Raw genomic sequence first — 27,809 nt, 5'->3', positions numbered from 1 at the left:
ATTTTTTTTATTAGAAAAAAACAATAAATAAATATAAATCACTTAAGTGGTGACTCAACCCTTATACAAGAATTAAAAACAAGAAATAAGAAGAAAAATAAAATAGAATCTCACATTCCAATCTATTCCAAACTAGGAACAAAAATTACCAACTATTTCTTATCCAAATAAATAACACAACCAAAGAAGTGCGTCCTTAACAACGGTCAAAATAGAACAATACTAAAAACACCAAAAAGTATTAAAACATAATCAGATTACCAAACATTAACCTTCAAAATCTTGATCAACAATAAATTATATTAAACTAAACATTTGGAGTATCTAACCTATATATAACAAGATATTTATCCAACCTATATATAACAAAATATTTACTTGCAATGGGTAACCCCTACAATCTTAGTGACTGTTTACATTACACATCAACATATAACTTTTTTTAGGCTTGAAACATTAAGCATAATCATTCAAAGTTCACCATGTACCTTGGATACACAATGTTAAAATAAATCCTACTGATATTTGGAAAACTCTATCGAGAACGTGGATATCTCTCTTTTGGAGGGCAACATTGCATGGATTATGTTTGAAGAATATAAGGTGGTGATAGGAAGATCTCTGTTTCATCTTGGCTCCTTGTTGAGGTTCTGTTTTTTTTTTTGTAGCATGACTTATTTTAGCTAGTGAAGGATAGTGAGGTGTGTTGGGTATGAAACTAGGACCAATTGGGTTGGGCTGAGTAGACACATGTTTAGTGAGTGGGCTTAATTATTATGTCCCTTTATTATCTCTATTTATCTCTATTTAAAGAGATCATTCTACTTGTAATTGGTGTGCAACAGAATATAATGTAAACCTAATAATTGCCCGGGTGGATGTAGGTTGTAGTTGACGACCGAACCACGTTAAATCTTGTGTCGTTTATTTTTCTGCAGTTGATTCGTGATTATGTGTGTTGTTTCCGCGTGCGTTTTTTCCATCAAGGTGTCAATGTTATTATTTTTTATTGATAAAAAAACATAATTCAAAAAAGTTTGCCACTATATGAATAAAACGGTGCATTTGGAATCTTTTGATTAAAGCAGTTGAAGTTTCGATTTATTTTCAGCTCTGTGGAGTTGTATATATGAATTGCATGATAAAATATTAGACATCAAATCGTGGGTTATATCATATGATATAACCCTAAAAAAAGCTTACTAACTACTTTGCCAACACTTTGACAAAGCATGGGAAGCCGGCAGCACAAGTCATTGCATCAAAGAAAAACGAAGCAGGTTCACATCGTTATTGTGAATTGATTAATCAAAATACAATCCAAGTAAACACTCCATGCATTGACAACTTAGCTATAGTTCTGCGTGTTAGGTTAGGTAACGGCAAAGAGACAAGGCACCTTGAGATTTAATCCCACATTGACAAACTAACCTTGACACTGGCTATAAAAAGATGTGACATATGCACTTAGAAAACACACTCATCGACCTAAATATTACTTACTCTTCTAGAATTCTCAGACATATGGCTTCGTCTTGTTCTAGCTTTATGATCACTTTGGCCCTTTTGGTCCTTGTGATTGGAGGTGCCAATGCAACACTTTACACAAACTTCTACTCCAGTTCTTGCCCAAAACTCCTTGACACTGTGAAATGCGCAGTGGAATCAGCCATATCAAAGGAGACCCGCATGGGTGCTTCTCTCCTACGTTTGTTCTTCCACGATTGCTTTGTTAACGTAATTTTTAACACCTGCTAGTTAACTATTCTATTTACTGCTAGACAATTTTGTTTCTGCATTCGTTTTCAAGTTATTAGGTTTGGTTGGTTTTGCTTAAAAAGCATTTTTTATAGCTAGTTTTTGCAACTACATTTCATAGAACTATTATAGCAAAACTACTAAAGTAACCCCGTATATTTTCTGTCAGTTCAGATATCAATAGTTATGATCAATATAATTTTTGTCCATGCATATTTTTGCATTTCTAACTGGTTGACTGTGTAAAAAAACTGAAACTAGCAATATATATAAGTTTTAAACAGTATATGTGGATTGAATAAATAAGAAGTGGTGCAGGGGTGTGATGGGTCGATTCTACTTGATGATACATCAAGCTTCACCGGAGAGAAGAACGCACGTCCTAACAAGAACTCTGCTCGTGGATTTGATGTGATCGACAAAATCAAGTCAGCTGTGGAGGAAGTGTGCCCAGGTGTGGTCTCCTGTGCTGATATCCTTGCCATTGCTGCCAGAGATTCTGTTCACATCGTAAGCAATTACTATATATAAGGCCCGTCATATAATATTTTACATAGTATTGACCCACATGACATGCAAGTAGAAGTGAATTGAATATTTGATTGGATTTAATCTCAGCTTGGTGGTCCAAGTTGGAACGTGAAACTTGGAAGAAGAGATTCGAGGACAGCAAGCCAATCTGCTGCCAACAATGGCATCCCACCACCCACTTCAAACGTCAACCAACTCATCTCCAGATTCAACTCTCTTGGACTTTCTCCCAAGGACTTGGTCGCACTATCTGGTACACACAATAACCTGGATTCAAAATACACTTTTTAGAAACTGTTTATAACTTTTGACCTTGTTCCAGGGGCTCATACAATTGGACAAGCAAGGTGCACAACCTTTAGAGCTCGCATCTACAATGAAACCAACATAGATAGTTCCTTTGCACACATCAGACAATCTACATGCCCTCCAAACTCAGGATCAGGGGACAACAACTTGGCACCCCTTGACCTTGCCACTCCCACTTTCTTTGACAATCACTACTTCAAGAATCTCATTCAGAAGAAGGGCCTCCTCCATTCTGATCAACAACTCTTCAATGGTGCTTCCACTGACTCACTGGTACGTACCTACAACACCAACCCAGGCTCCTTTTTCGCTGATTTCTCCGCTGCTATGATAAAAATGGGAGACATCAGTCCCCTCACCGGCTCCCTCGGAGAAATAAGGAACAAGTGTCGGAGGGTCAACTAATTCCATTGTTGAAAACACCTACGTCTTTTGGATTTTATGATTCCAGATGAATGCAGGGGTAATAATAAGTTGTTAAGTATCTCCTCATCTCATTTTTACGTTTTCTGCTACAAAGTGTACCTGCATTTCCCTTTTTCCTTAATTTTGCTTCCGAGTGCTTATGTTCAAGTTGAAGGCTTTTCATGTACAACTTCCTTCCTCACTTCCTACTACAGTTTTACTTATCATTATTTTGGCTTTTCTTTTTTGCTTTTTATGTCCACTTTCTACCCTACTTAATTTTCATATTTATTTATGTTTTTTTTTTGCTATGTTTTCTTACACAACCTTTTTAGTGGCTCTTATAATTGGTTTCCGGAAATCGGTCGGACAAACTTGTTACCATATTATATTTTATATTATGATTATTATTATTATTATTCCTATTATGATTATATCTACGGTTATTATTATTTTTTTATATTATTAATAATATTAATATTTTTATTAACAATAACAATAATAATATTATAAATAATAATACTATTAATATAAATAATAATGTTAATATTAGTAATAATATGAATAAAAATATTTTAATTATTATTTTTATTGTTATTAATACTAAAAAAAATGTTATTAGTATTAAAAAAATATTAATATTAACACTAATATTAAGATTTATTAATATTATTATTACTAAATTAATAATATTATTATTATTAATATTTTTAATATTATCCTCAGATAAAGATATGCAGATCCATATATAATACCTATGGATTTATATACATCAGTAATATTAAAAATATTAATAATATTATGAATATTTCTAATATTATCATGGATATATGGATATAGATATGTAACCTACAGTTTAGAATTTAGGTATATCCGTAAAGATCTATATCTAGGAGTAATATTAAATACATATATATATATATATATATATATTAACAATATTAATATTAATTATTAAATTAATAATATTAGTAACAATAATAATGTATTAATATTATCCATGTAGATTTATTAATATTATTTACCATAAATAATACTTATGGATTTATATATTGAATAATATTAAAAATAATAATAATAATAATAACAATAACGAAATTTTTTGTGATATAGAGGCATGTGATAAAATAGAATGTAATGGATAACACACATTATGAGAAGTGAAAATTCTTGTAGAGTTGATAATTGTTGACAATTTGGTGGTGAAAATCTTTCAAGAAGGCAGGCAGGTGCCCTTCGGTTTCTTACGAATCTTCGAATCGATTTCATGTATTTCTTCATTGTTGTTATTATCAACTCTTTCATGGTTGGAATTATATATTATATATCTCACTGATATTTTAATTCTCTGTCTCAAGAAAGTCAACGGCATTTTCTCTTCTCTCAAAACTAGTCTTAGCTTTTTAATATTATAAAGAAAACACATCTTCATACAAAATTTATTTTTAAACATATAAATTTCTTTTTATGCAAGAATATATATTTATAGATAACATAACAATAATTCATAATAAAATTAACCAATATTTTTTATAGATTTTGTTATCATACTAAGGGAGTTTAATTTTAATCTCACAAAATTATATTTATAAGAAGGAATCTGTCTTTACTTATAATATAATTTAACATTCTATCTCTATGAAATTTCTATCATTAGAAATAAAGATGGGTAACTTCAAACTATATCATTATTATTCTCTCTTCAAACATTAATTAATTGAGAAAGAAGTAAATAAAAAATAATTTAAAAATAGTTAGGATAATTTTGAAAGAAAAATATGAATTATTGAAAAATAAATGTTAATTTCTAAATCAATTATATTTTAAAGTACGTGAATTAGTTAAAAGGTTTCGTAAATACAAATATATATATATATATATATATATATATATATATATATATAGAGAGAGAGAGAGAGAGAGAGAGAGAGTAACTTTTATTCTCATTTTTTTTAATCATTTGTGAACTTTGTTTCTCTTTATGCAGCTTTGAATATTAAGATGAGAAATGAAATTCATATACTACAAAAACTATTAGGAATAAAATTATCAATTTTAAAATGTAAAAATTAGAATTATCTTTGACCGAAAATCAAGAGAATTAAAATTATTTTTTCGTAAACTTATTTATTTACTGAACGAATGGAGATTCTTCATATATGGGCTTGAGCCTTAGGGCTTTTGTGCTTAGATCCAGTTCTGATTTGGAGAGTTTCTTCCTGCACCCCCATAATTTCTAAAATTCCTAATATAGCCTTGGCCTTTTATTTGAAAAGGACATCTTGGATGAGTTGGTTTACTACCTTCTTCATTTTCATTCATTGGTGGCGTTGATGGAGGCTCATTTTAGCTGCACGAAGCAAGGTGAAGAAATGAGTTGCATTCCTGAAGTGTTGGTTAGCTTTTAAAGGTAAGAATTGATTTTTTTAAGAGGTTGAGCAGTTATGGTGTTTTTAGGTTTATGGAAATCGACATTTGGGATTGTGCTGCAGATGGATCAATCCGAAAGTAAAAATATGATCTACAGATTGATCGTTTCGTAAGTAAAGCTTTATGTTTTTCATATGAGGGATGTTTTGGAAGAAATTTTTTGACTTACAGATTGTTGTATCCCGAAGCCATTTTTTAGTTACATATTGATGGATCCATAATGCATTTTTTTGGCTTACGAATTGGTGGATCCGGAATGCATTTCAATTCGGGTAACTTTCGAACACACTCATTTGGGAAATTTTTGGATCACTCAATCTGTGACTATGTTGCAGAACCATGATTCCGAAAAACAAAAATAATAGGGACGAGATGAAGAGACACCACCAAACAAAACACGCCTCACGATTCTTGTGCAATGAGGTGAAGTCGTCATCGTACACAAAGAGACAAAGAAATGTAGGAAATGTAGGTCTTTGATATGTGGCGTAAGGAAGAAAAAGAAAAAAAAAGTGTGGATAGTGTGTTTTTAGAGTTTTTAAAAAATAATAAAAATAGTTTCATCTTTATATAACATTGTGAAATTTGGAAGAAAAATGTAGAGGTGATGAAAAAATTCCCTCTTATTTGACCAAATTAAATACGCTTTTTATATTTGGTCTAAATTTTGTTTCACCAAAAACAACAACACAGATAAATTATAAAAATATTTTATGCAAATTAGATACAAATTCATTTAATGCGAAAATTATTTTTCTTGCCACGTGCTATTTAAGTCCATTTGAACACAGATTACTTTTCCTCGCAATAATGGTTATTAGTCTGACAAGCTCAGTTTGTTGTTGCGCACTCTTTTATTAGTTTCTACTAATAAAAGTAAAAGGCTTAGTTGGGAAAATCATGTTTCTAAAAAATAGTTTTTTTTTTCACAAAATTATTCGTACAAACAGGTAGAAAAATAAATGTTCTAAAGTAAAAAAAAATTACAACAATAAAAAATACAAGTTACTATTTTATTATTGGAAATCTTAAACAAATATTTCCAAGAATATCTACGGCTAAAACATACATTTTAATCAACTTTAAAAATCTTGAATCTCCAGGAACATAATTTCTCAAGATTAAAAAAACTTATCTCATATCAAACACTTCTTAAGAAGAACAAAGTATGAATTTCTAATAATAATAATCATTTTGATTAGGTTATAATTTCATTTACGCGTTAGACATCTCAGCCAGATTTAAATTGGAACTCTCAAGTGTGTATATATATTATATTGAAAGAGAGATTCTAATTTAAAGCATATACAATCTCAATCAAAACGATGAGATAGAAAATGATTATGTCCCTCATATTTGAAACTAGCACAATTACCAACCAAACTACATTTTTTTTCAAATATTTTCTACTAAACAAAGTAAATTCTAACTATGCTACCTCCACAAACTAGGCTGATCCATGCCTCACAACTGCATTCTTTATGTTTCCAAAGGAGTAGCAGCCTCTGAATCTGTTTGAAGCTTTATGTTTGAGAAAAGTGCGAACAGTACTAGTTGTTGGGCGTGAGAAAGAGAGGGTTCCTTGATCTGCTGTATCCCTGGTGGAATATGAGTGTGATGGGTGAACCAATGACCATGATGAGGATGAGGAGGATGAGCGAGATGATGCTGGTGAACCGTGGTCCTTTCTTGAGCCTGTCATAAACCGTGGCAAAATGCATGAAAATATGTTGGCCTTGGAGTTTCTTCTCTTGTTGCTGGACTTGGAATTGGAGTAATATGAAGGAGGGGGTGTAAGGGGAGGTAGAGAAGTTACAGAAGAAGGGTGTTTTGGGGTGCCAGGTTGAGCCTCCCATGTGAAAGGAACTGCAATTGATGTTTCTCCATAATAGAAAACCCTTGAAGAAGAGTTAGCCTTGGAGGTTTCCTTGGACATTAGCCTTGAGAAGAACCTATCATCCTCCTTTATTCTGAAGGACTTTTCAATTGAGACATGATTGGCACCACCACCACCACCATCATTCACCATTTGCACTCAAGTCTAAGATTTTCTTACCTCAACTATGATGCATGAAATGCCTCAAGCAGGGTTTATATTTGCCTTCTAGACCTTAGCATTGTTTTATGGGTTCCCCTACTTTATCATACTCCTAAAAGTTAAAACATATATAAATGTCAATAAATAAAGAGTGCATGTTCTTCTAATCACTGAAGAATTGGGTTTCTTGATGGGGAATTAATTTAAGCATGAAGTTAATGAAGGAGGGCCCGGGGTGTTCAATGAATTTAATGGTAGGTATTTTTTGGAGCGCACCAATTTGGTTGTGGCGAAATTTAATGTCTGATATGGATTGTCGATGATTAAACTGTGTAATTAAATGGGTTATTAGAGGTAGCTGCCAAATTATTTATGGAAGAATCTAGACCATTGACTAAAGAGTGACGAAGCAGTTTAGTGGTAGTTCCTTTAGAAATCATTGGTGATCTGAAACAGGTGAGAAGGAAAGGGAATTTGGTTACGGATGAACACTGCAATAAATGAAAACATGTACATATCCATGAATCAGAAAGGAGGAATTGGCAGATATTCTACTACATACTACTATACTGTGTAATTGCTTTCATGTCTACCTAATTGTCATATCTCATATGTTATGTATATGCCAATAATCTAATACTCATTCGTTAAGGAGGTTTGAAATTTGGCTCAAAAGATTGTATCTCAAACAAGAGTACTTTCTTTTCTGTAGTAAGATGATATAACTTATAAGGATCATATTTTGCTTATAAAATGCTATGCTATATGTCATAATATGGAAGTAAAGAAAATCCAATGACATAAAGGCACCAACGTTAATGAATGCATGCCACGTGAATTATTATCTGATTGGCAATGTTTATCTCTTCTAACTAAAAAATTGAATAAAAAAATGGATCTAATTTAAGGTGTTTCTACTGTGTGTAGGTAGTTGAGGGCCTGCATTTTGCACCATGCCCTTCTCCAATCAAACTTTGCTTTGTACCCAAGCTTGGATATTGGATGCTGAACAATTCACACTCATTAAATAGCAGGAAGAAATTCATGAATACGTTGACCTACTCGGGCATCTTGGATAGAGACATATCACACACCGTACATAACAGTGTGAAGGGTATTACTATTATTTATTAGCCATGAAATGTCACATACGGGATGAGCTGTGTCATCAGAAAAGTCCTTTGCTTCACCATTGGAGAATCACCTTCACGTTCATACCGTTAACTGCTTCTTTCCTGTGCATTTCGCTATGAACAAATTCCATTATTTCAATTCCTACCACATGTTTTAAACGGACTCTACTATCAATGATACTGTTTTTTACACCAAAGGAAAATTTGTTCATTATCAACCACCTCACTAGCTAGATATTCTAGGAGGTGTGAGAGAGTTATCAAAACTTTCGCATTACTACAAACAGAAATTAGCACTTTTAGGTGAATTAATTAACGGCATGCAGGACCATGATGCACTGGTCCAATGCTGGAAAGAGATTTTGATGCAGGAATTTCCTCTTCTACCGTGGGTCAGATACATTGAATGGCGAAAAAATATTAACATATTAAACGACAACATGCATTGATTATGCATGTATTAGTATTTAATGTGTTGATCACTAATTCTGAAAGCTTAATAGACAGTAGTCCACTGAAAAGCTTGGTGTCACGTTGAGATGATACTTAATCATGTTTTTTCTTTTCTATATATTGCACTTTAAATATCAGAACTCACTGGTTTTGTTACTGCCATTTCTCTGCTGTGGGGGCAGAAAAAAAAAACAAATTAATTGTGATACGAAAAGTTGCTTTGATTTGGACATTTATCAGGAAGAATGGTCTGAATTAGAAATCGCAACAGAACATGCAGGGATTAGGCAGGTCCCTGTGGAAGGCTATACCACATTAAAGCCACTGCCATAGCCCCACAGTTTCTTAATCTTTTACTTTCTACATAATACATACAATAAGACTATCAATGCTTTCATCACTGATTAAATAATTCCATTAATAAATATCTTATTCTATCTTAATATTTTCTTTTAAGTGAATGGTTACTGTCACGAATCTATAACTGATATCAAATTGTTGCTTGTAATAGTTAAAAATTAACTTACTTTTAATGTCGTTCATTAAAAGTTTTGTTATCATTCAAAAAGCTTTAGAATCAAAATATGATTCATAAGGAAGGCCGGGAGAGTGGTTGTAATAATTGGTTCAATAATAATAGAATGAGATTCAATGCTGGTAAGGTGAAAATTCCCTAATAACAAAATATCCAAGACTGTTTTTAAACTTTGTGTTGAAAGATGGTACATTGGATCAATTGGGAAGATGGGAACGATAATCAATGGATATGGATGGTTACTTGGAGGAGAGAATAGTTCAAATGGGAGGAAGATATATTTGGTAAAGGACTTCTTGATGGACCTAAATAGTGTCTCTATCAACCCACTTAGGGATGATGAGTGGTACTGGAAAGATGAACTATCACAAACATACACAGTAAAATCGCCTCACTCAACTTATTTCACATGCACATAATAGCACTAGGATTGGGACTAACTTTGGTACTTTCTAAAAAACAAAAGCACTACCTTCAGCTCAATTATTTGGATGGACAGTTATTATAGGAAAATAACTACATCTGAAAATTTACTGCATAAGGGTGTACAAATTGGGATTATGTGTTTTATGTGGATCGATTTTGGAAAATGCTTGCCACTTATTATTTTTGTACTGTAACACATGACAGATAAATGGGTAGGAAGATCTTTTGCACATTTTAATGAGGTTGCAAGTCACTTCAAACAATTTGATCTACTTGTGAGATAATTGGAAAAGCTAATCAGATCTAGAAGTGTGTGTGGATAGAAATTGTATTGGGATTTGGAATCAGAGAAATGGTGTCATGTTCAAAGATGCAATTTGAAACTTGGAGGAAACTTTCACAATGGTACAAGTAAAGACATGGATTTGCTTAAATCATAAGTACCCTATAAGACTTTATTTTCTTATTCTCGTTGGTTTCTTCAGAAATTTGTGTTTGAAATGTTTAATCTGAATAGGGTCTTAGGGTATGACAATATCTATTATTTTGCATATGTATCCTTTTAGCTGCCTTTTCGTCATGTCTGTATGTTGCAGGTTGAAAGCGGTCTTAGTAAGTAGTCGTATTATTTTGTTTTTCAAAAGGTGGTCTTATTGAGTACAATTTTCAAGAAAATTATTAAATAATATAAATAAAAATTAACTAATTATTAAATTAGATACTACAAAAATATTAATATCTAAATTATTGAAAAATAGTTTTCAAAATATTTAATTATTATCAAAGTTTTATTGTTTAAATGATTCAGGTAGCTAAAATCTTTCTTGATAATTAATTAGATATCAATTTATAAATTAATTATCAATAATAAAAAATAATTTATATAGCAATATTTTTTTTTAATTTTTAAAATAATATTTAATTTAATCAATATAACAACTAAATATTTTTTTTTCTAAAATTAGATTTTATTTAATAATTTTTTATATATAAATTAAAAAAAATAAGTTAAACGTGTCTATGTTTTTCAAACTAGTAATTTCCATATTTAATTTGACTCAATTCTTGATATATTACAATTATTTTAAGTCTACAAACTAGTTTATCCACACAAACCTTAACCACACAAAAACTCTTCGAAAAAGAGAGAACAGAGAAAAATTTTATCATTTGAATTTAATTATTAATATTGCTTTGATATTTGAAAGTACTTGCAAATTTAACTTAACTTAGAATAATTTTGAAAAATTAAGGATTGCATTAATCCATTTATTAACAGAAAGATAAAATTGAAAATAATAAACAGTGAGACAAAAATAAATTAAATATAAATATTGCAAAAGTAAAGATAAATATAAAATAGATAAAAATGCAGAAAAATTGTGAAGTTAAGTGAAAATTTAAAAGTATTTTTAACATCAAAATAAAAATAAATAATTAAATTGAAAGTTATACACATTATAATACCACCAAATCTTAAAACAGTAAAAGAAAATCAATCTTCAGTCCAGTTGAATAAAGTGCAGTGAGTACATACCACCTAAAAAGAATATATCCATAGAAATAAAATTTAAGTTTAACCTATCCAATTTAATTATAAGATCAAATTCACACACATTTTTCAGTTCGTAAATAATTTTATAATTTTTCTGCTTTTAGAGATGAAATTAATTAAGCGCGTTTTACACTTTAAGGATTAGATTAGCAGCATTTAGTTCCCTTTTTTCCCTGACCGCTAATCACGCTCCTAATCAAGGCAAAGGTCACCGACACAACACTCTCACCCTCACCTAAATTCATGACGTGGCTCCTCTTCATTGGCACATTTCACCACAATTAATCACAGCCCTTGATATTTCCCTCTACCCACCAACCACACCGTAATTCCACGTCACTGTCTCCCACCGCGAAAAGCACCCTAGAAGCGCTTTCCGCTGCCGCTCCCCTTTCCCCTTTCCGCTCACCCGACACCCCTTTTCGACCCGGTTCGAAACTCGGTCCCGCGAGACCATCATCACGCACCCTTTCTCCTTCATCCTCGGTATTGCAATAAATCACACAAATGGGTAACCAAAAAAGGTCAAAGCTCGAACCTTTATGTGGCTTTAGTTCTCGATGCTTCTCTGAAACCCGCGTTTGCTTTGGACTTTGTTCCAATGACCGAGACCCCGAAAATTTCAGCAGTCGGTTTGCCGGCGACGCCGAGGGTGAAATCCGAGCCTGGTGTTGTACCAGGGTCAGGTCAGAACCCGGGGATTATAAGGTTTGGTTTGAGAGCTGAAATTGATACTTCGCCGCCGTTCGGGTCTGTCAAGGAAGCGGTGACCCGTTTCGAAGGAACTGGACCTTGGACACCCTTTTACAAATTCGGAGAGGCTCGTGTAAAATTTTTGTTTCTATTTTGGTTTTTTAATTTTGAGTAATGAATGTGTTTCGCTATCAGTTTTCCTTTTTTGTTGGTGCATGTTCAAAATGTTGCCGGTGCTGGCTTAGTTTCTGTTTTATGGTGTTATTTGTTATTTACCATTTACTAAACTAATTGGGATGCATTCTGTTCTATTATACGACAGTTCTTCAATTAGAATTTTTCCTGTGGTGATTTACTCTCTAATGTTGAAGGTTGCTGTTAACAGAACAGTGCTGAAGAATTTGACATAAAGAGAGTGGAGGAAGAAGCCGCAAAGTTAGAAAAGGATTTGATAGTGAAAGAACTCGAGACACTTGATGTGCTTGAAGAACTGGGAGCAACCAAAGCAATTTTGGAGGAATTAAAGCTGCAGCTACAATCAGAAGCATTGAATTGCTTAGCAACTCGAGGTGAAAATTCATGTGAACAGGTTGGAGCTGCTGTTAGAAATTGTGTGAATGGTATCAACAATGAAGAGCAGACATTGCAAAGTTCGAGTCCGTGTGCACCTGATCTGTTCTTAGTGGAGTTAAGACAAGCTAAACTGAGCCTTGGTAAAACGATTAATGATCTTGAAGTGATACAATCTTCTGTTGAAGATTTAAATAAGAAGATGAAGAAGGAAAGGCTTTTTGTTGAGAGGACACGGGAGAAACTAGCGTCGAAGTTTACAGCTGTCTCTACTCAAGAAGTTACCAAAACAGAAGCAGGGTTTAATCCTCCTGAAGCTACTGCTGGAACAGGTTGCACTTGTCATCATCCCCTAAATGGTGGGAGGAGTTTCGAATTTGATACTGGACAGTGCAATGGAATGAGTGAAACAAGAAGCTCTGAAGTTTTAAGGCCCTTGGCTGAGTTTGGAGACAATGGATTTAATATTAAGACTGCTGAGATGAGGTGGTTTGCAGCGAAAAAAATGGAAGAAGCTGCAATAGCAGCAGAAGCCGTTGCTCTTGCTGAAATTGAGGCTCTATGTTGCCCTGAAATATCATCTGAATTTTCGCTTCCAGAACATCAGAAAGTGGACTTTTCCTTAGGGGAGTACTCTCCTCTAAATCCCGTAGTTCAATTTCCTCAAGAGTCAACCTTGAAGAAGGTAACAGTTTCCAAGTTTCCAATTGACAAAATAGGTATTTTGAAAAAGTTTGAGGAAGCAACAGAAGAAGTTCTACGCAGCAAACAAGTCTTGACTGAGGCATTAAATAGTGTTGAAAGTGCAAATATAAAGCAGCTTGCTGCTGAAGAGGCTCTTCGGAGATGGATTCCTGAGAATGATCTAAAAGGACAGCCATTGATTAAGAGCAGGACGTTCAATCAAGCTGGAATTTGTCAAGATTCTACTCTACCAGATGTAATCCGATCAATTACTACAACTAGCAATGATCCGAAGCATGCCTTGAGGTCTTCAGTTTCAATGAGAGATGTACTTAGCGAAAAGCAAGTTCTTGAAGATTACACTACAACAAAGGATAAGCAAGAGCATTCTGAAAAGACGGTAGCATTGAGTCAAATGCTTCGAGCATTGAAGGAGGATCAAACTCTACCTACAATACCCGAGAAAGATGGGAAGAGTAATCAAAAGCAAAAGCAGTTCATAGCGTCTAGGAAAAAGTTCAGTTTCATTCAAATATCACTCCCCTTGGGAAAGCGAAGTAAGAAGAAGACATGAATCCCGAGGCCTATGCATGGATCAATATCCACAACACAACTCGCATCAGTGTTTTGCCGTTCTTTCTTTATTCTTATGTTATGTCTCCTTTTTGTAAGTCATAGAATCTGTGACTCTTGTATAACTTTGTAAAGTCCTGTGGGATAAGGCAATATTTGCTGTTGTTTGATTTTGTAACCTATGTTTTTCTCGTGTGATTACCTTACTTTATACAACTAGCTCAGTTTTAACAGGGCTAGTGGATTTTACTTCTGTTGATTTTTAGGATTCATCTCCGCGAACCCCTCTACCTTCCTGTTGGGAATGTTAGTTTAAACATGGGAGCTGCGTTTGTTTTGCAATGTTCTTTACAATTTAAATTTAATACACTTGTTACCGAAGAAGATTTTATTCCATTGGATTATAATTTGTTGTCAATTGGGCCCCATTTAAAAAAACTGTAATCTTCTGTATCCGTTGCCAGAAACAAATTGACACGAAAGTTCCAGGGATTGGAATTATACCAAATTGTAATGAAAAAACTATATATTAGTTAACTGCATCACTCTTGATATTTTCTGCTCAAACAGTAGCAATTACAGGGACAAAACCGAAAAGCGGTGCAAACAAGAGAAGAAACTAAGCCCGAGGCTGAACACGGGACAAACATCTAGTGAATGAAAATGTATTGTACGAACTGATATGAATAAACATTGTGAAAGAGTTGTATCATGTTTGATCCTATTCGAACAGCTGCCTAGGTAGATGAAGTGAGGGAATTTGTTCCTGAAGATTCAGTTTCATATGTTGGAGAAGCTTTGTCAATTGTGAGGAAAGAGGTCTGAATGATCCTATGCCCTTTTTAAGTTTTCACCTTTAAATTCCTGCTTTTGCTCTTTTCACATTGTTTTTCCTTCTACCAGGTATGGGCCATTGAGTATGACCAACTGTCATGCAACTGGAAATTAATTGCTTATTTAATTTAAAAGAAACCCCATTCATTATATACAAAGGCAATTGGTAGAGTATCATAGGTGGGATAAGTTGATTTAACTAAATTTTATTTTACTTTGTTTTTTCTCCTATGATGTTTATGGAAAATTTTATTCAAACTTGTTTATACTAGCAAGGTAAGTGTATAATCATGAAAAACTTCAAAGACTACTTTTTCTACCGACAAAAGTGTTTTTTTGGTTAAATATTTTTACACAATTATGTACAAAAATAGTGTTCATCATTTCCACCCACCACCTCATTTTTTGTAATTTATTAGGGGAGTAGACTTCTACAGGAGTTAATTTGTTATGAATTAGTTACTTGCTGATGGTGGTTAGTACCAATATAAATAAAAGTACTCTCACTATTTTATGTATCTTTTATCATTCTGATCAGTAAGTATAATGAGAAACTTTGTTGTTCCTTTTTATTGCTTTTTGAACTTCATCATGTGAGATCATCAAATGGGTTTGACAGGCAAGTCCTTAATGGATATTAGCATAATTACAACACAACTACTCGAATTTGTTAGGGAAAATATATGATTGTGCAAAATGAAGTGAGATTCAAAGTTGACAGTAATATCTTAATGATATAGTATTTAGGTGGGAACTATAATTGAACATTGAAAGTTTCTTTTGGTACATGCTTGCCGTTGATAAGCTTTTGATGACTTGGTACATAAAGGCATCAAATCAAGAACTTTATCATAATCAGTCATCTAAGATGCCTGTATCTCAAGATAGTTCGCTTCAACTCAGATAGATATATCTTTGCCAAAGAGACTGCTGATTCCCTTCCCAGGATCACTTTGTTTCACGATAGATTCTCCAACCAATACCTGAAAAAAATGGTAAAACAATGAGTTTGATACCATAAAGGTATTACTGTAACTGGGGTGAGTTGCGAAGCATCTGTTGATGTTGGATTACAAATGCTTGACAGTTATGAGAACGCATGCTTTAATGAAATTCAATTGCCAATACTTACAGCTCTGACACCTGCTTCTTGAACATAGGCAATGTCCTCAGGGGTGAATAGACCAGATTCTCCAACCATCTAAACAACCATATGATCATCAGCATGATGTTGATAAACTGAGAAAATGTCTTTTAAATACTCCCTCGTTTTCTATATAACAGTCATTTAAGGTTCTTTTTCTAAAGAAAACATTTAACTTTTTTTATTTTCAATGCAAATTTAAAAAAGTCATCTATCATACCTGTTTGAGTTTTCTCCCCCTAAACAATTTTCAATGCATAATAAAAATGAAAATAAAGATGTAATTAAAAAAACTTAATTATCTTGAAATTAAAAAAATGAGCGATAGGAAGGAACATTTTTTTTCTTCAAAACACGACTATTATATAGTAACAGAGGGAGTAGCTCTAAACAAAGGAAAGGAAAGGCCACGTACAATGATGTCTCTCTCACGGATTATTTTGCCTCGTTCTCCTTCAAGAAGCTTCTTTGTGATGCTAATATCCAGCTCAAATGTTTCTGCAATCCCCAAAAGGAAAGCCGTGGGTGATGACTCAGATCCTCAAGTTAAAATATTCAGAGATTGGAACAGAAAGATAAAATCAAAGTAGAAAATTATTAGTGTTCTCAAACATGTAATGTGTTCGTGAGAAAGAAAAAAAAACTTTATTGCACTTTTATTTTCTTTACTTTGGATTTTGGTCCCTTTAATTTTTTTTCTGTCTAGTTAAGTCCTTCCATTTATGTTTTCTACCTAAAATCCTTAATTTTTCACTTTCTACTTGAAACCTTCGCAATATAAATTAATTAAACTGTTTAAAACCTTCTACTACTCAAGACTAACCGAACAAAACACTAAATTTCACCAAAATAAAACAAAATAATAATCTCAAATGTTTATCTCTTCAAATCCTAATTTCAAACCCTACTAAATCATTTAAAGCCACTGAATTTTTAAATTCTACTTTGTAAATGATTTTATATACTGAATCCATCATGAACTCTCTCAAATACTTAGAAGGAAATGAAAGAGAATTTTAAGATTTCGGATATAAGAAAATAGAAGCCAAATTTGCTTGATTAAAAAAATAGAGGAACTTAATATTAAAAACTTAGGTTGACGAAAAGTGTTCAGAGTTCAAGCTAAAGAGACCAAAAGTACAACTAAGTCAAAAAAATGTTGCTAGGTGAAGTTATAGCAGAAAGTATACAGATAAAAGTAATTGCAATGCTTAAAAGTTTTATAAGTTCTAAAAGATGGTAGTAAAAAGGTACAGATAGGATTTAAGGAAGTGATAATGTATCCATGTAGAAGGATAAGAAAGACAAATGACATAGATGAAGAAAACTGGAAAACTTATACAGAATATGAAAGCAAAAGTAGAAATAAAAGGCACATCCAATTGGAGAGGGAAAACAAGCTGATCAAACACCAAAAGGATTTTACCGAGCTACTAATTAAAAGATAAATTGCATAATATAATTACAATTCAATTCCATTTAGAGTACAAGCACGAGAAAAGCCAGATAACATATCATCAAAAAGAAAAGAAAAAATGCAAGGGGAGGAGAGAGTAGAGTGATAACACATACCAAGATTACGATTGTTAATGCCAATAAGCTCAATCCCCTCAATTGCAAGAACACGATCAAATTCCCTCTCATCGTGGACCTGACAAAACAACATAAAATGTGAAAAAATCCTTTTGTCCATCAGGTATTGCAATCATCTAATCAGTCATGACAATCCAAAGTTTTGATTGAAGCTAAGTTGGTCTATTTCTGGTTTCAACACAGGCCCAGTCAATCTATAGATTCTATACTTGTAAATCTAACATAATGTATTTCTTGCTTTCAAGTACAGAATCATTATGCTAGACAGGACCTATGTTTTTATTTATATATGATTAGCTCCTTATTTTTATAACTATAACAACTACGCTATTCAAAATTCTAAGTGACCTACTATAGAACCAAGTTTCCACAACATGGGATAAACTCAACATAGATTTGGCACTACATTCATATTAAACATAAGATATCAGAAAGCTTAAAAAAAATAATGTTGAAGTTGACATAATTCAGATTTAGGAAACAAATAAAAAAGTGCCAACTTTACCTCAACAAGTGCAGTCAGTCCAAGTAACTTGCATATCTTAATCATGTATTTGATGTCAAGATCAGGCAAAACAGCAGCAATTAAAAGGACAGCATCTGCACCTTTAGTTCGAGCATAGTAAAGTTGCCATGCATCTACGATGAACTCTTTGCACAACAAAGGGCACTGCATGTTTTGTCCAGAGTCATCAACATGGTCTATAAAAGGCATTAGATCAGGGACTTTACAAATCACAAAACAAACCTTTACTCCAGCCTTTCTTATTGCCTCCAGATTTTCAAAGCTTCCCTGGACCAATATTAAATAAGAGTGAGTTATCATTGTGCTGCAGCCAAATATTATTAAGCAGTACTCAAGCATCACCTAGTACTCTAGCAACCAAATATTATCAAGCCGTACACACATTATAAAAAATTCAACGTTGGTTGGTTTACCTTAAAATACTTTTCATCAGTCAAAACACTTAGGCAAGCTGCTCCACCCTTCTCATAAGATTGAGCAATTTCAACCTATCACAGAAGCAGCTCAAATAATCGCGTGTATGTACTACAAAGAGAGAAAAATACAGACTAGCAACAATGTTGGGTAAGTTGTTTGAAGGGTCGTGATACATTCAGAGATAAAAAAATACCAAAACCAAGACCAAGATACTCAACTTAATGAGAAAACATAACATCTTCCTGATACATTAAAATTACAACAGGTCCTTGTTTTCTGAAGACAAGATTTAACAACTATAATAGATTTGACTTCATAAATGCAATAATAGTAAAAGCAAAATCCAAGTAACAAAGATATATTTGAGAAGAAATGCATCGCAAAGGGTAGATACAAAATTAATTAAGGAAGCAAAAAGCTTAAGATGCATAGGAGAAGAAATCGATATGTAGCATAAACCAGGACCGGTCTGAAAACATGACTCGCATCAAACACGTATTCTGTAACAAGAAGATTCAGGGAGGCCAAATAAAAAAGAATTGAACGGACTAACTCTAACCAACAAGAAGCAACGGGATGTCAGCAAGTTCAGGCCAACTAAAACACTTTCCACAATAAATCAGTAACAGCTTCATAAAGGTTACAGTTGTAGAGAGAAAACAATTCTATCTATAAAAATGATAAAGGAAACCAGGGAAAACTTACTGGATCAAAATTTTCTCTCAAGATACCCCTACTTGGTGATGCCTTCTTCACTTCAGCAATCAACCCCGGCAGTCCAGTTCGTTCATTCGCTGCCCTTAGAGCACCAATAAAATTCCTAGCAGGAGGTGCATTTTCGAGAGCTTTCTTCAGAGATATGAGGGGCTTTCTTTCTTTAAGCTGAAAATCACATAGTCACCAGTAATACATTCAACCTATTTCTTGAAAAATAACATATATATTAAGAACAATAGAGCACAAAGCAAATCAATCATAGTACGTGTGAGACTTCTTTGTCCTTGTTCCACACAATCTCTTCCAAAATGTTCCGGGGTGTATTGCCCTCATTCTGCAACCGGAATTCAAAGGGTCCTACATAATGCAAAGGGGGTCCAGATGGTGGCCTTCTCCTTATTCTTATGCCCTGGCTAGATGCAACCTCATTTTGTAACATTCCTACCTCCCACTCCTTAATTTTGAGAGTCTCTGTCACGGTTTCACCAGATGAGGATACTGCAGAGGAACCATCAGTAGACTCCACCTAACCAAAACACCACAAATCAGTAAGAATTACTCATAACATAAAAGTCAGCATTGATACACCCCAATTGAACCCAAATTCTACTTCCCTGACCCACTTACGCACCACCTAATCAAAACATAATCCAAAACTCACACGGCAAATCAACAAGAGTTCCTCAGAACATAAAATTCTGCATTCATTCATACACCCCTAATGAACCAAAACATCATTAGACTCCAACCAAAACACCACATAAGCCAAATCCCACATGGCAAATTAATAAGTGTTCCCCGTAACCGTAAATAAAATTCGGCATTCATCCATAGGCCCCAAAATGAACCCAAATTGTACTTCCCTATCATCTATTTTCATTCTTAGTGAACCCAAACTCCCAAAACAAAAATAGACAGATACCCAGATTAATCCATAAGGAGACGCCCCAAAATGTTGCAAAAAGATAAAAAAATTTGCCAAAAAAACTCACCTGGGCCCGAACAGAAAATGTTGAAAAGGAGTTTCTTTTATAAAAATTGAGTTGGGTCGGAAGATCCCAGGTTTTGGGTCTTGAAGAGAGGAATGGGGTGGCCTGAAAGGGGACCTTGAGAGAAGCCAAACCTTCCATTGAAGCAGGTAACGCTAGGAAGAATGAGGGAGTGATAAAAGGAAGATGAGAATCAAAATGAAACAGTTGTTTAAGAAAACACACCGTCTACCTAAGTTATATTGATTTGAAGGAGAAGACTGTTATCGCGTTCAACACGTGCGCGCAAATTCAGTTCCGATGGCACACACCCTGTTTTTGCTTTTTTCTGGGCCAAACAGAGCACGCACCAGTTGGGATTGATTGCCAAATTGAGACCTAAAAATGGCATAAAATCAAACTTAAAGGGCATCAAAGCTACCAAATTACAATGCAATATTGTCTTGTAAGAAAATACTGATCAAATAGTCGATAATAATAATAAAATTATAGTTTAAGTAAAAAAATATTTTAAGTCTATTAATTTTGATTAAATTTCGTTAATAATGGAGTTAATTGAATATATGTTTGGTCTGTATTAATTATCTCAAATATTTATTAAAAGATTAATATTAGTATGTAAATAATTTTAAAGAAGTCATTTAGGATTAAATTTACAAAACAAAAAATAAAAGACAAAAGTTTCCCTTCCAAAGTTAATTGTACATTAATATGAATTTCGTTTTCATTTTAATAAACACATCTGTCAACATTAAATATATATTTAATTACTTCAACTATTAAGATAATTTAAAAACAAAACTGACAAAATTAAAATTCTAATAAGATGGTAGGTTTTTTTTATTATACTAAAAACGAAATTTGTGCGCTGTTAATATTATACTGATATGATCATTTATCCAAAAATATTGTATCATATTAATTTAAGTTTAATATCTCTGCCATAAAAATAAAAATAAAATATTTTTAAATTTATAATAAAATTTATTGGAAGTTGTTTAAGGCTTTTATATTACAATCTTTAATATTCATACTTTTTTAAAAGATGATTAATTTTTTAAAGTGAGAAGATCCATAAAGTAACAAAAATGATTCATTTATTGTTGGTTTTTCTTTTTGTGTATTCTTCTATGTGGAAAAAGAATTTTTTAAAGCGAGGAGCACAGTTGTTAATTTGAAAATGTATATGATTAAGGTGAAGAACTGTTTTAGACTTTTTATTTTAAATTATTCATGAAATATTGAATTAAATATTTATTGATTTCATTTTAATATAATTAATAATTAATGCTTTTGGTTTTATGGAATTAAAACTATTTAAAAATAATGTTAAATATTGCTGTTTCTGAAAATATTAGTTATCTTACAATGTTCAAATTCATATATTTTAATTTTAGCACAATAATAAAAAAAAAGGAAATGTTAGATAGTGCGTTAATTTGTTTTGTAAGAATTGGTGCGTAAATTTGAATTGGATTTTTAATCCACATTATTTTGCCAAATGCTGTTTTTATACGTTCATTGGACCTTAGAATCTCATTGGCAATTCCTCCCTACACCATATCGATTTCAGCATGCACCCAATCAGTTCTAGAAAATGACAAAAATATCTCTCTTAAATGACGAAAATAACCTTACACAAAAATGAAAGAATTATTTTTGAAACTTTTATCTGAAATATTTTGGATTTCAACTTTCAGAACATACTTTTGAATTCTGAAATTTTTTATCCAAATGTATTTTTATTTTTGTGTTCAGAATTTTTTTTCCAGCATGTATTTTTTATTTCTCAATTATAATTATTATTTTAGATTTTTTAATTTGGAATAAGGGTAGTTTTAAAAATTTTAAAAATTGATATGGTAGAGATTAAAATTGATATGGTACAGGAGGGTAGTTTTGAAAATTTAAAAGTTTGATATGGTGGAGGTTAAAATTGATATGGTGCAGGAAGAATTTGCCGAATCTCATTCTGTGTCTCAAAAAATGTTAAATGACTGGCTTACCCTTAACTGTTAAATTAACACTCTTGAAAATGTCATTTTAGAAGCAACTTAACATTCATACCAAATATTCATTTTGGAAGATCCTGTAATGAGAATTATAATTACAAAATGTTAATTTATTCCGGAATAATGAAAAATATCAAATTTTTTTTTCATCTTTTAATTTTATTTTTTCTTTTATCTTTGAATTTATTTAGTTGCTAACTTCCCACACTTTTTTTTAATATATTCTCTATAAGTTTAGTTCAACGTTATCTCTACTTCATATCTCAGTTCTCACATTTTTTCCAATCATAACAAAAGGGTATGATCATGCTGGTAAATTTGTTTTCAAAACTATCTTTCATATAAAGATTGTTAATTCTTTCCGAATAAGATATAATCTTTGTGAAAGTACAAAAAAATTTAAAAACATTTAAAAGCAATTTAGCTATTTCACAAGGTTAAGAGGGGTGCAAAGCAAGATATCGATGATGGAAGAAAAAACCTACAAACTGCTATGATGAAAAGATATTCATATTGTTTAACCTCAGATCAACTTTAATAGTTCTTCATGAATAACTCCTGATTAATTACAGAGAGATTGTTGAAAAAAGATAAAAAAAAATTATTATGGCGACAGGAAAGTATTTATTTTTTAAAATTTTAAATTTGGATTCAGTTGAGCGGCCAATAAATAGCCAGCTGCACTGTTGAAGCATGAATTGATCATAAAAGAAAGAAAACAGTTAACATGAACTAAAAACAAAGCTACAGTTTCACCAATCCTTCTTCCTCCTTATCCTAAATCAAAACAATGTGTCAAAGGTATATATAACAAAAGAAAGCACAAACTTTCTTTAAACTTTCCTTGCTTCCTTCCAGTAATAAGGAAAAACAATAAAAATTAAATATAACAGAACTAAGATTAATTATCTATTCATGGGGGAATTCTTTCTGCCTCCTTTTTCTTGACACCTAGAAGTCCAGAGGCGGTTGCAGTTCCCCACCCTGTGGAGAAAACCAAGGTTTATTTAAATCATTCATTTTGCATACTTCGTTCAAGAAAATTTCATCAATAACACAGCCAACATCTCGAAACAGACCAAATAAATGAAAATTGTTACAAAAACCAGACTATCTAAAATTGCCTTTTCAAAGAAAGTAGAAAATTCCATAATAGTGTCCTTAACAACAGTTTATTTGATAAATACTCTCACATTGCTCCCGAGGTGATAGATATGCATAATCTCTTACACATGTACCCATAAAATAACCCCACCACACCTCAGATGTTTGAATATGAAATCGTAGCACCTTATTGTCATGTATGTTCATTGGAAAATAACGACAGTAGAATTTATCTTATGAAAACCATATTACAATGCAACCAATTAATTCATCATCTAGTTATTGGCCCTTCAAAAAAATTCTACAATTTAAATAAAATACAATACTATTCAAAATAAGCAAGGGCAACCTAGAACATAACAGAGTCAAAGATGGGAAAGTCACCTGCCAATTAGCAAACGGCAGCATTATGACAAGATAAAAACTAGTAAAGTTATGCACCCTAATAGCCAATAGAGAGATCATAAAGTTCATTGAAATATATGTTTGATTTGGCATTCAACCCCGTTCAACCTCAGAACTCCATGAACCATAAATTCACGTTGAAAATCCATCAGGAAGCACAGATATAAGGAAACAAACATACTCTTGTACATCGGCTAAACACTGTGTCTTAATTTTGCTTTATAGAAAGAAGAGACTTGAACAGGGAATTCACCGTTCTTTATTACCATGCCATCTAATCTAGACAATTATATGATCAGGGCAAAAACAGAAGACAAACAGAAGTCGATCTCAGTAAGGTCGGCTTAGTGGAAGGAGTGGTGGTGGGTTAGGTGGAGAGTTTGAGTAACAGGCACAAGGTTCAAGATTCTAACTTTGTTGCCGTCATCGATCACCCATTCATATCATCATATGCATATAAAGAACCTCAATCAAACAAGAACTCAACCATTCCCATTCATACGCTTGCTTGACACGATCAAATGGACCAAACAGAGCACCTAATTTATTTATTTAACTTCAATTTTACTTAAAAAACATAATTTACTTCGTCACTTACACTTATCAATCAATCAATAGAAAGAATGAAAACTGTCTGAGCCATTATAAAATTTCCAGACACAGGGATTTACACAAAAATATTCCACACGGTTCACACATCATTAGGTATCCAAGCGAATAGAACCCATATTGGCTTCAATCCATCACATCATATAGTTACAAGCAGATAAAATAATGCTAATAACTGAAACAATATTTCTTCCCAATCAAACAAGCCCTTCAAATATTTATTTTTTGTAAATCTACACACACACAAATCCAATGGCGATCTCTAACTTGAGCAGATAATAAACAAAGAGATCCAGGTACCCGAAAAGAGCATATAACAAACAATTAAAAAAGACATTTTTGGGTGAGTAGTATAATTTACCTAACCAGATCCGACGATAATGTTGTTAATTGGAATGAAAATGAGCTTCACGAAGAAACCCACGAACCCCATCACGACGAAACCAATTGCGGTACGCACGGCAACCTTGGAGAATTCTAAAATACAAAATGCATCGGAAAAATCAGGATCCAGTGCACATAGATTCGAATCGAATTGAAAAGGAAGGAGTAGAATTGGAATTAGGGTTTCACCTTTGCGATCTGGCTTGTGGCAGCGCTTCACGAGCCTCACGCTGTCCTTGGCAAATTCTCTGAGTGGATCGAAGACGGAATCAATGGCGTCCATTCTCTCTCAGACACTGGATACCAGAATGCAAATATGTGTCGATCTTTTTTCTTTTTCTTCTGAAAAGTTTTATTTTATATGGAGGCAGGTTGTTTATCTAAGCAAAAACATGCCTTATTTTTTTTTTAGAATAGTTATTTTAAAAATTATATATAGATAATTTTGATAAAAAATATTTCAAATTCGTTTAGGTAGAATTTGATGAAAAACAAATTAATTTTAGAATATTTTTAAACTTTAAATTCTTAGTTTAGATAACTCAATTTAACTTTTATTATATTTAAAATTATTTTTTAATATGTACAAAAGATATGAATTTAGTAAAAATTCTTTGTTACTATGATATTATCATAAAATTTTAAACATCATGCAAAGCTTTAGTAAGGTCGAGATTGAGCACATTTCAAGAGAACAAAACTCAAGAGTGGATTCATTGTTCAAATTGGCAAGTCAACGAAGACAAACTCACCATAATTCTATTATACAACAACAAAAGATGATTGGATCACATTGTATAAAGAAGTAATAAAGAATCAATAGTAATTTGTTCAAAATGATGTCAAAGTTGCAAGAAAAGCCACCAAAATTGTCATAATAGGAGATGAGTTATACAAGAGGGAACTTTGTGGACTACAATGTGGTGCACGAACAATGGCAACAAAAATTTTACGAGTTGGGTATTATTGACCGACAGTACGAGGAGACTGTAATGAATACGTCAATGTTTGCAAAAAAAAATGTCAATAGTTTGGTAATCTTAATTGCATACCATCTCAGGATTTACAAAGAATTGTTTCGCCGTGGCCATTTGCAAAGTGGGGTATGGACATTCTAAGACCATTTCCTTTGAAAAGAAGACAAACAAAGTTTTTGGTCATTGCAATAAATTACTTCACAAAATGGATAGAAGTTGCTCTCACAAGAATAACCGCTCAACAAGTTCAAACTTTTGTGTGGAAAAATATAATTTGTAGATTTGGTATCCCACATACTATTATAACTGATAGTGGCCGACAGTTTACTGATAAAAAACTTATGGAATTCTATGCAGATTTAGGAGTTAAGTTTATAACAACTTCGGTTGAACATCCGCAAACGAATGGACAAGAAGAGTCTTCCAACAAAGTCATTCTCGGCCAGTTGAAAAGAATACATGGAAATGTAAAGGAATTATGGGCCGAGAAGTTACCTGAAATACTATGGGCATATAGATGCACGCTGCAAACAACAACTAGAGAAACTCCATTCAACCTCACGTACGATATTGATGCCAAGATACTGGTGGAAGTAAGTGAACCAACTTTGCGAAGACAAATAGAAGACTGGGACCTAAATAACGAATGTTTAAGAACAAATTTGGACTTGATTGAAGAACTTCGAGAGAAAGAAAAATAAGAGAGGAGGTAGTGAAAAGAAGAGCGTGCAAAAGATTTAATGCAAAAGTCAAGCCGAGAGTTTTTAACAAAGGAGATTTAGTGTTGAGAATGAGAACTGAAGCAAGAAAAGATTCAACCTAAGGAAAATTAGCACCAAACAGGGAAGGCCTGTTCAGAATAGTTGAAAATCTACAAAATGAAGCATATAGATTGGAGACACTAGATGAAAATGCAATACCGAGAACATGGAATGCAAGCCACTTGAAGTTTTATTTTAGCTAATTATGTGTAATGTCAAGCATCTATCATTGTATATATATAAATCTTTCGATCTAAAGATTGAACTACTTAATGAAGAAGTTATTCATATGAAGACAAATTCTCAATATTTCATTTAACTTAAATCTCTCGGCCTAGGAAGCTTTCACTCTAGGTGAAATCCTTTTCAAGAGTGCATTTCATTTATTTCAAACCTCTCAGCTTAGGAAGCTTTTGCTCCAGGTGAAATCCCTCCCGATAGTGCATTTCATCTTACTAAATCCTCTTGGCCTAAGATGTTTTCATTTCAAGTGAATCCCTCCCGATAATGTATTTCGTCTAAATCAAGCCTCTCAGCCAAGGATAATTCTCATTCCACTTGAATCCCTCCTGAGAGCGCATTTGTTTTAAATCGAACTTCTCAGTCAATGAAATTCTCATTCCAGGTAAATTTTTACAAAAAGAAATACATGTCAAATTTTTCATACTAAGCGAATCTCTATAACTCAACACTTAGAACTTTTGGTCAATGACGTTCCAATAATAGATAAATGTTATTTAAGATAAACTTAACTGATTAAGAAGAAGTAAAAATCTTTCGACAAAAAATGTCTTGTCTTTGATATAAGAATTTGTTTTGAATAAACAATTTAACCAAATATAAACTTTGTCTAGGCCGAAAGGTTGAAAAGTCTTAGAACATTTAACCATATTCACATGATTTTTTTTATTACAAGTTGATATATTGAAAAATGTTAAAAGGTCAAAAGGTTTAAAAATATTTAACTATCTTTACTTAATTTATTTTATCATAAGTTGAAAACGCCTGAAGATCGAGAATCTTTAAGCTTATTTCGTTTTAAAAGACTAGTTTAAAATAGTTAGTCATTTTCACAAATTGTTTTATACGATTGATCTAGGACGAAAGGTTGAAAGATTGATATATGATGCTAAAACTATTATATTAAGGTCCAATAAGTTCAAACATGGCAAACAAAGGCCAAACCAAAACGTAACAAATTGGTAACTAATGACCGGGAGGTATTACAAAAAACAAAAAGAAAT

The 27,809-nt window shown here is 32.6% G+C and overlaps 5 protein-coding genes across 9 annotated transcripts; 2 read left to right on the top strand and 3 right to left on the bottom strand.

Annotated features, from left to right (window-relative positions):
- Positions 1-1,463: 1,463 nt before the first annotated feature.
- On the top strand, positions 1,464-3,235 carry LOC137826648 (peroxidase P7). Its single transcript, XM_068632711.2, has 4 exons — positions 1,464-1,737; positions 2,077-2,268; positions 2,377-2,542; positions 2,612-3,235. Exons 1-4 carry the CDS (start codon positions 1,525-1,527, stop codon positions 3,001-3,003), a joined length of 963 nt encoding a protein of 320 aa, XP_068488812.1. The 5' UTR covers positions 1,464-1,524; the 3' UTR covers positions 3,004-3,235.
- A 3,502-nt stretch (positions 3,236-6,737) lies between these two features.
- LOC137826808 (uncharacterized) lies at positions 6,738-7,602 on the bottom strand. Its single transcript, XM_068632943.2, has one exon. It carries the CDS (start codon positions 7,460-7,462, stop codon positions 6,881-6,883), a length of 582 nt encoding a protein of 193 aa, XP_068489044.1. The 5' UTR covers positions 7,463-7,602; the 3' UTR covers positions 6,738-6,880.
- A 4,142-nt stretch (positions 7,603-11,744) lies between these two features.
- On the top strand, positions 11,745-14,352 carry LOC137824193 (WEB family protein At2g40480-like). Of its 3 annotated transcripts, none has more exons than XM_090294416.1 (2): positions 11,745-12,399; positions 12,652-14,352. In XM_090294416.1, the coding sequence occupies exons 1-2, from the start codon at positions 12,175-12,177 to the stop codon at positions 14,092-14,094; spliced, it is 1,668 nt and encodes a 555-aa protein (XP_090150542.1). In that variant the 5' UTR covers positions 11,745-12,174; the 3' UTR covers positions 14,095-14,352. The 3 variants fall into 3 exon arrangements, with proteins under 3 accessions (XP_090150542.1, XP_090150544.1, XP_090150543.1); XM_090294418.1 differs by having other exon boundaries at positions 11,760-12,399; positions 12,657-14,352; XM_090294417.1 differs by having other exon boundaries at positions 11,907-12,393.
- Positions 14,353-15,593: 1,241 nt separating this feature from the next.
- LOC137824097 (indole-3-glycerol phosphate synthase, chloroplastic) lies at positions 15,594-20,750 on the bottom strand. 3 transcript variants are annotated; one of them, XM_068629553.1, is made up of 11 exons: positions 20,546-20,750; positions 20,317-20,468; positions 19,590-19,850; positions 19,313-19,489; positions 18,604-18,678; positions 18,413-18,457; positions 18,170-18,334; positions 17,644-17,722; positions 16,487-16,569; positions 16,060-16,128; positions 15,594-15,910 (listed from the first exon to the last, which is right to left on the bottom strand). In XM_068629553.1, exons 2-11 carry the CDS (start codon positions 20,452-20,454, stop codon positions 15,827-15,829), a joined length of 1,176 nt encoding a protein of 391 aa, XP_068485654.1. In that variant the 5' UTR covers positions 20,455-20,468; positions 20,546-20,750; the 3' UTR covers positions 15,594-15,826. The 3 variants fall into 3 exon arrangements, with proteins under 3 accessions (XP_068485654.1, XP_068485655.1, XP_068485653.1); XM_068629554.1 differs by having other exon boundaries at positions 20,317-20,447; positions 20,546-20,747; XM_068629552.2 differs by having other exon boundaries at positions 20,317-20,590.
- Positions 20,751-23,060: 2,310 nt separating this feature from the next.
- LOC137826470 (protein transport protein Sec61 subunit gamma) lies at positions 23,061-25,177 on the bottom strand. The gene is made up of 3 exons (XM_068632442.2): positions 25,017-25,177; positions 24,805-24,920; positions 23,061-23,309 (listed from the first exon to the last, which is right to left on the bottom strand). The coding sequence occupies exons 1-2, from the start codon at positions 25,108-25,110 to the stop codon at positions 24,805-24,807; spliced, it is 210 nt and encodes a 69-aa protein (XP_068488543.1). The 5' UTR covers positions 25,111-25,177; the 3' UTR covers positions 23,061-23,309.
- Positions 25,178-27,809: the final 2,632 nt, after the last annotated feature.

The sequence above is a fragment of the Phaseolus vulgaris genome, chromosome 8, assembly GCF_051622355.1.
Source record: "Phaseolus vulgaris cultivar YP4 chromosome 8, ASM5162235v1, whole genome shotgun sequence".
NCBI lineage: Eukaryota > Viridiplantae > Streptophyta > Magnoliopsida > Fabales > Fabaceae > Phaseolus > Phaseolus vulgaris.
The sequence above is the reverse complement of the archived record's forward strand: the minus strand, read 5'-3'. Positions and strand labels throughout refer to the sequence as shown.

What these genes read in the sequence shown, in the direction of transcription:
- LOC137826808 (XM_068632943.2), bottom strand. Translation starts at nt 7,462, where the DNA reads ATGGTGAATGATGGTGGTGGTGGTGGTGCCAATCATGTCTCAATTGAA.
- LOC137826648 (XM_068632711.2), top strand. Translation starts at nt 1,525, where the DNA reads ATGGCTTCGTCTTGTTCTAGCTTTATGATCACTTTGGCCCTTTTGGTC. An exon ending in CCAGAGATTCTGTTCACATC is followed by an intron (nt 2,269 to 2,376) that starts GTAAGCAATTAC and finishes ATTTAATCTCAG; the next exon opens with CTTGGTGGTCCAAGTTGGAA. An exon ending in GGACTTGGTCGCACTATCTG is followed by an intron (nt 2,543 to 2,611) that starts GTACACACAATA and finishes ACCTTGTTCCAG; the next exon opens with GGGCTCATACAATTGGACAA.
- LOC137824193 (XM_090294416.1), top strand. Translation starts at nt 12,175, where the DNA reads ATGACCGAGACCCCGAAAATTTCAGCAGTCGGTTTGCCGGCGACGCCG. An exon ending in ACAAATTCGGAGAGGCTCGT is followed by an intron (nt 12,400 to 12,651) that starts GTAAAATTTTTG and finishes TGCTGTTAACAG; the next exon opens with AACAGTGCTGAAGAATTTGA.
- LOC137824097 (XM_068629553.1), bottom strand. Translation starts at nt 20,454, where the DNA reads ATGGAAGGTTTGGCTTCTCTCAAGGTCCCCTTTCAGGCCACCCCATTC. An exon ending in TGAGAGAAAATTTTGATCCA is followed by an intron (nt 18,679 to 19,312) that starts GTAAGTTTTCCC and finishes CTTCTGTGATAG; the next exon opens with GTTGAAATTGCTCAATCTTA. An exon ending in CATTAACAATCGTAATCTTG is followed by an intron (nt 16,570 to 17,643) that starts GTATGTGTTATC and finishes TGGGGATTGCAG; the next exon opens with AAACATTTGAGCTGGATATT.
- LOC137826470 (XM_068632442.2), bottom strand. Translation starts at nt 25,110, where the DNA reads ATGGACGCCATTGATTCCGTCTTCGATCCACTCAGAGAATTTGCCAAG. An exon ending in CCACAAGCCAGATCGCAAAG is followed by an intron (nt 24,921 to 25,016) that starts GTGAAACCCTAA and finishes TTTGTATTTTAG; the next exon opens with AATTCTCCAAGGTTGCCGTG.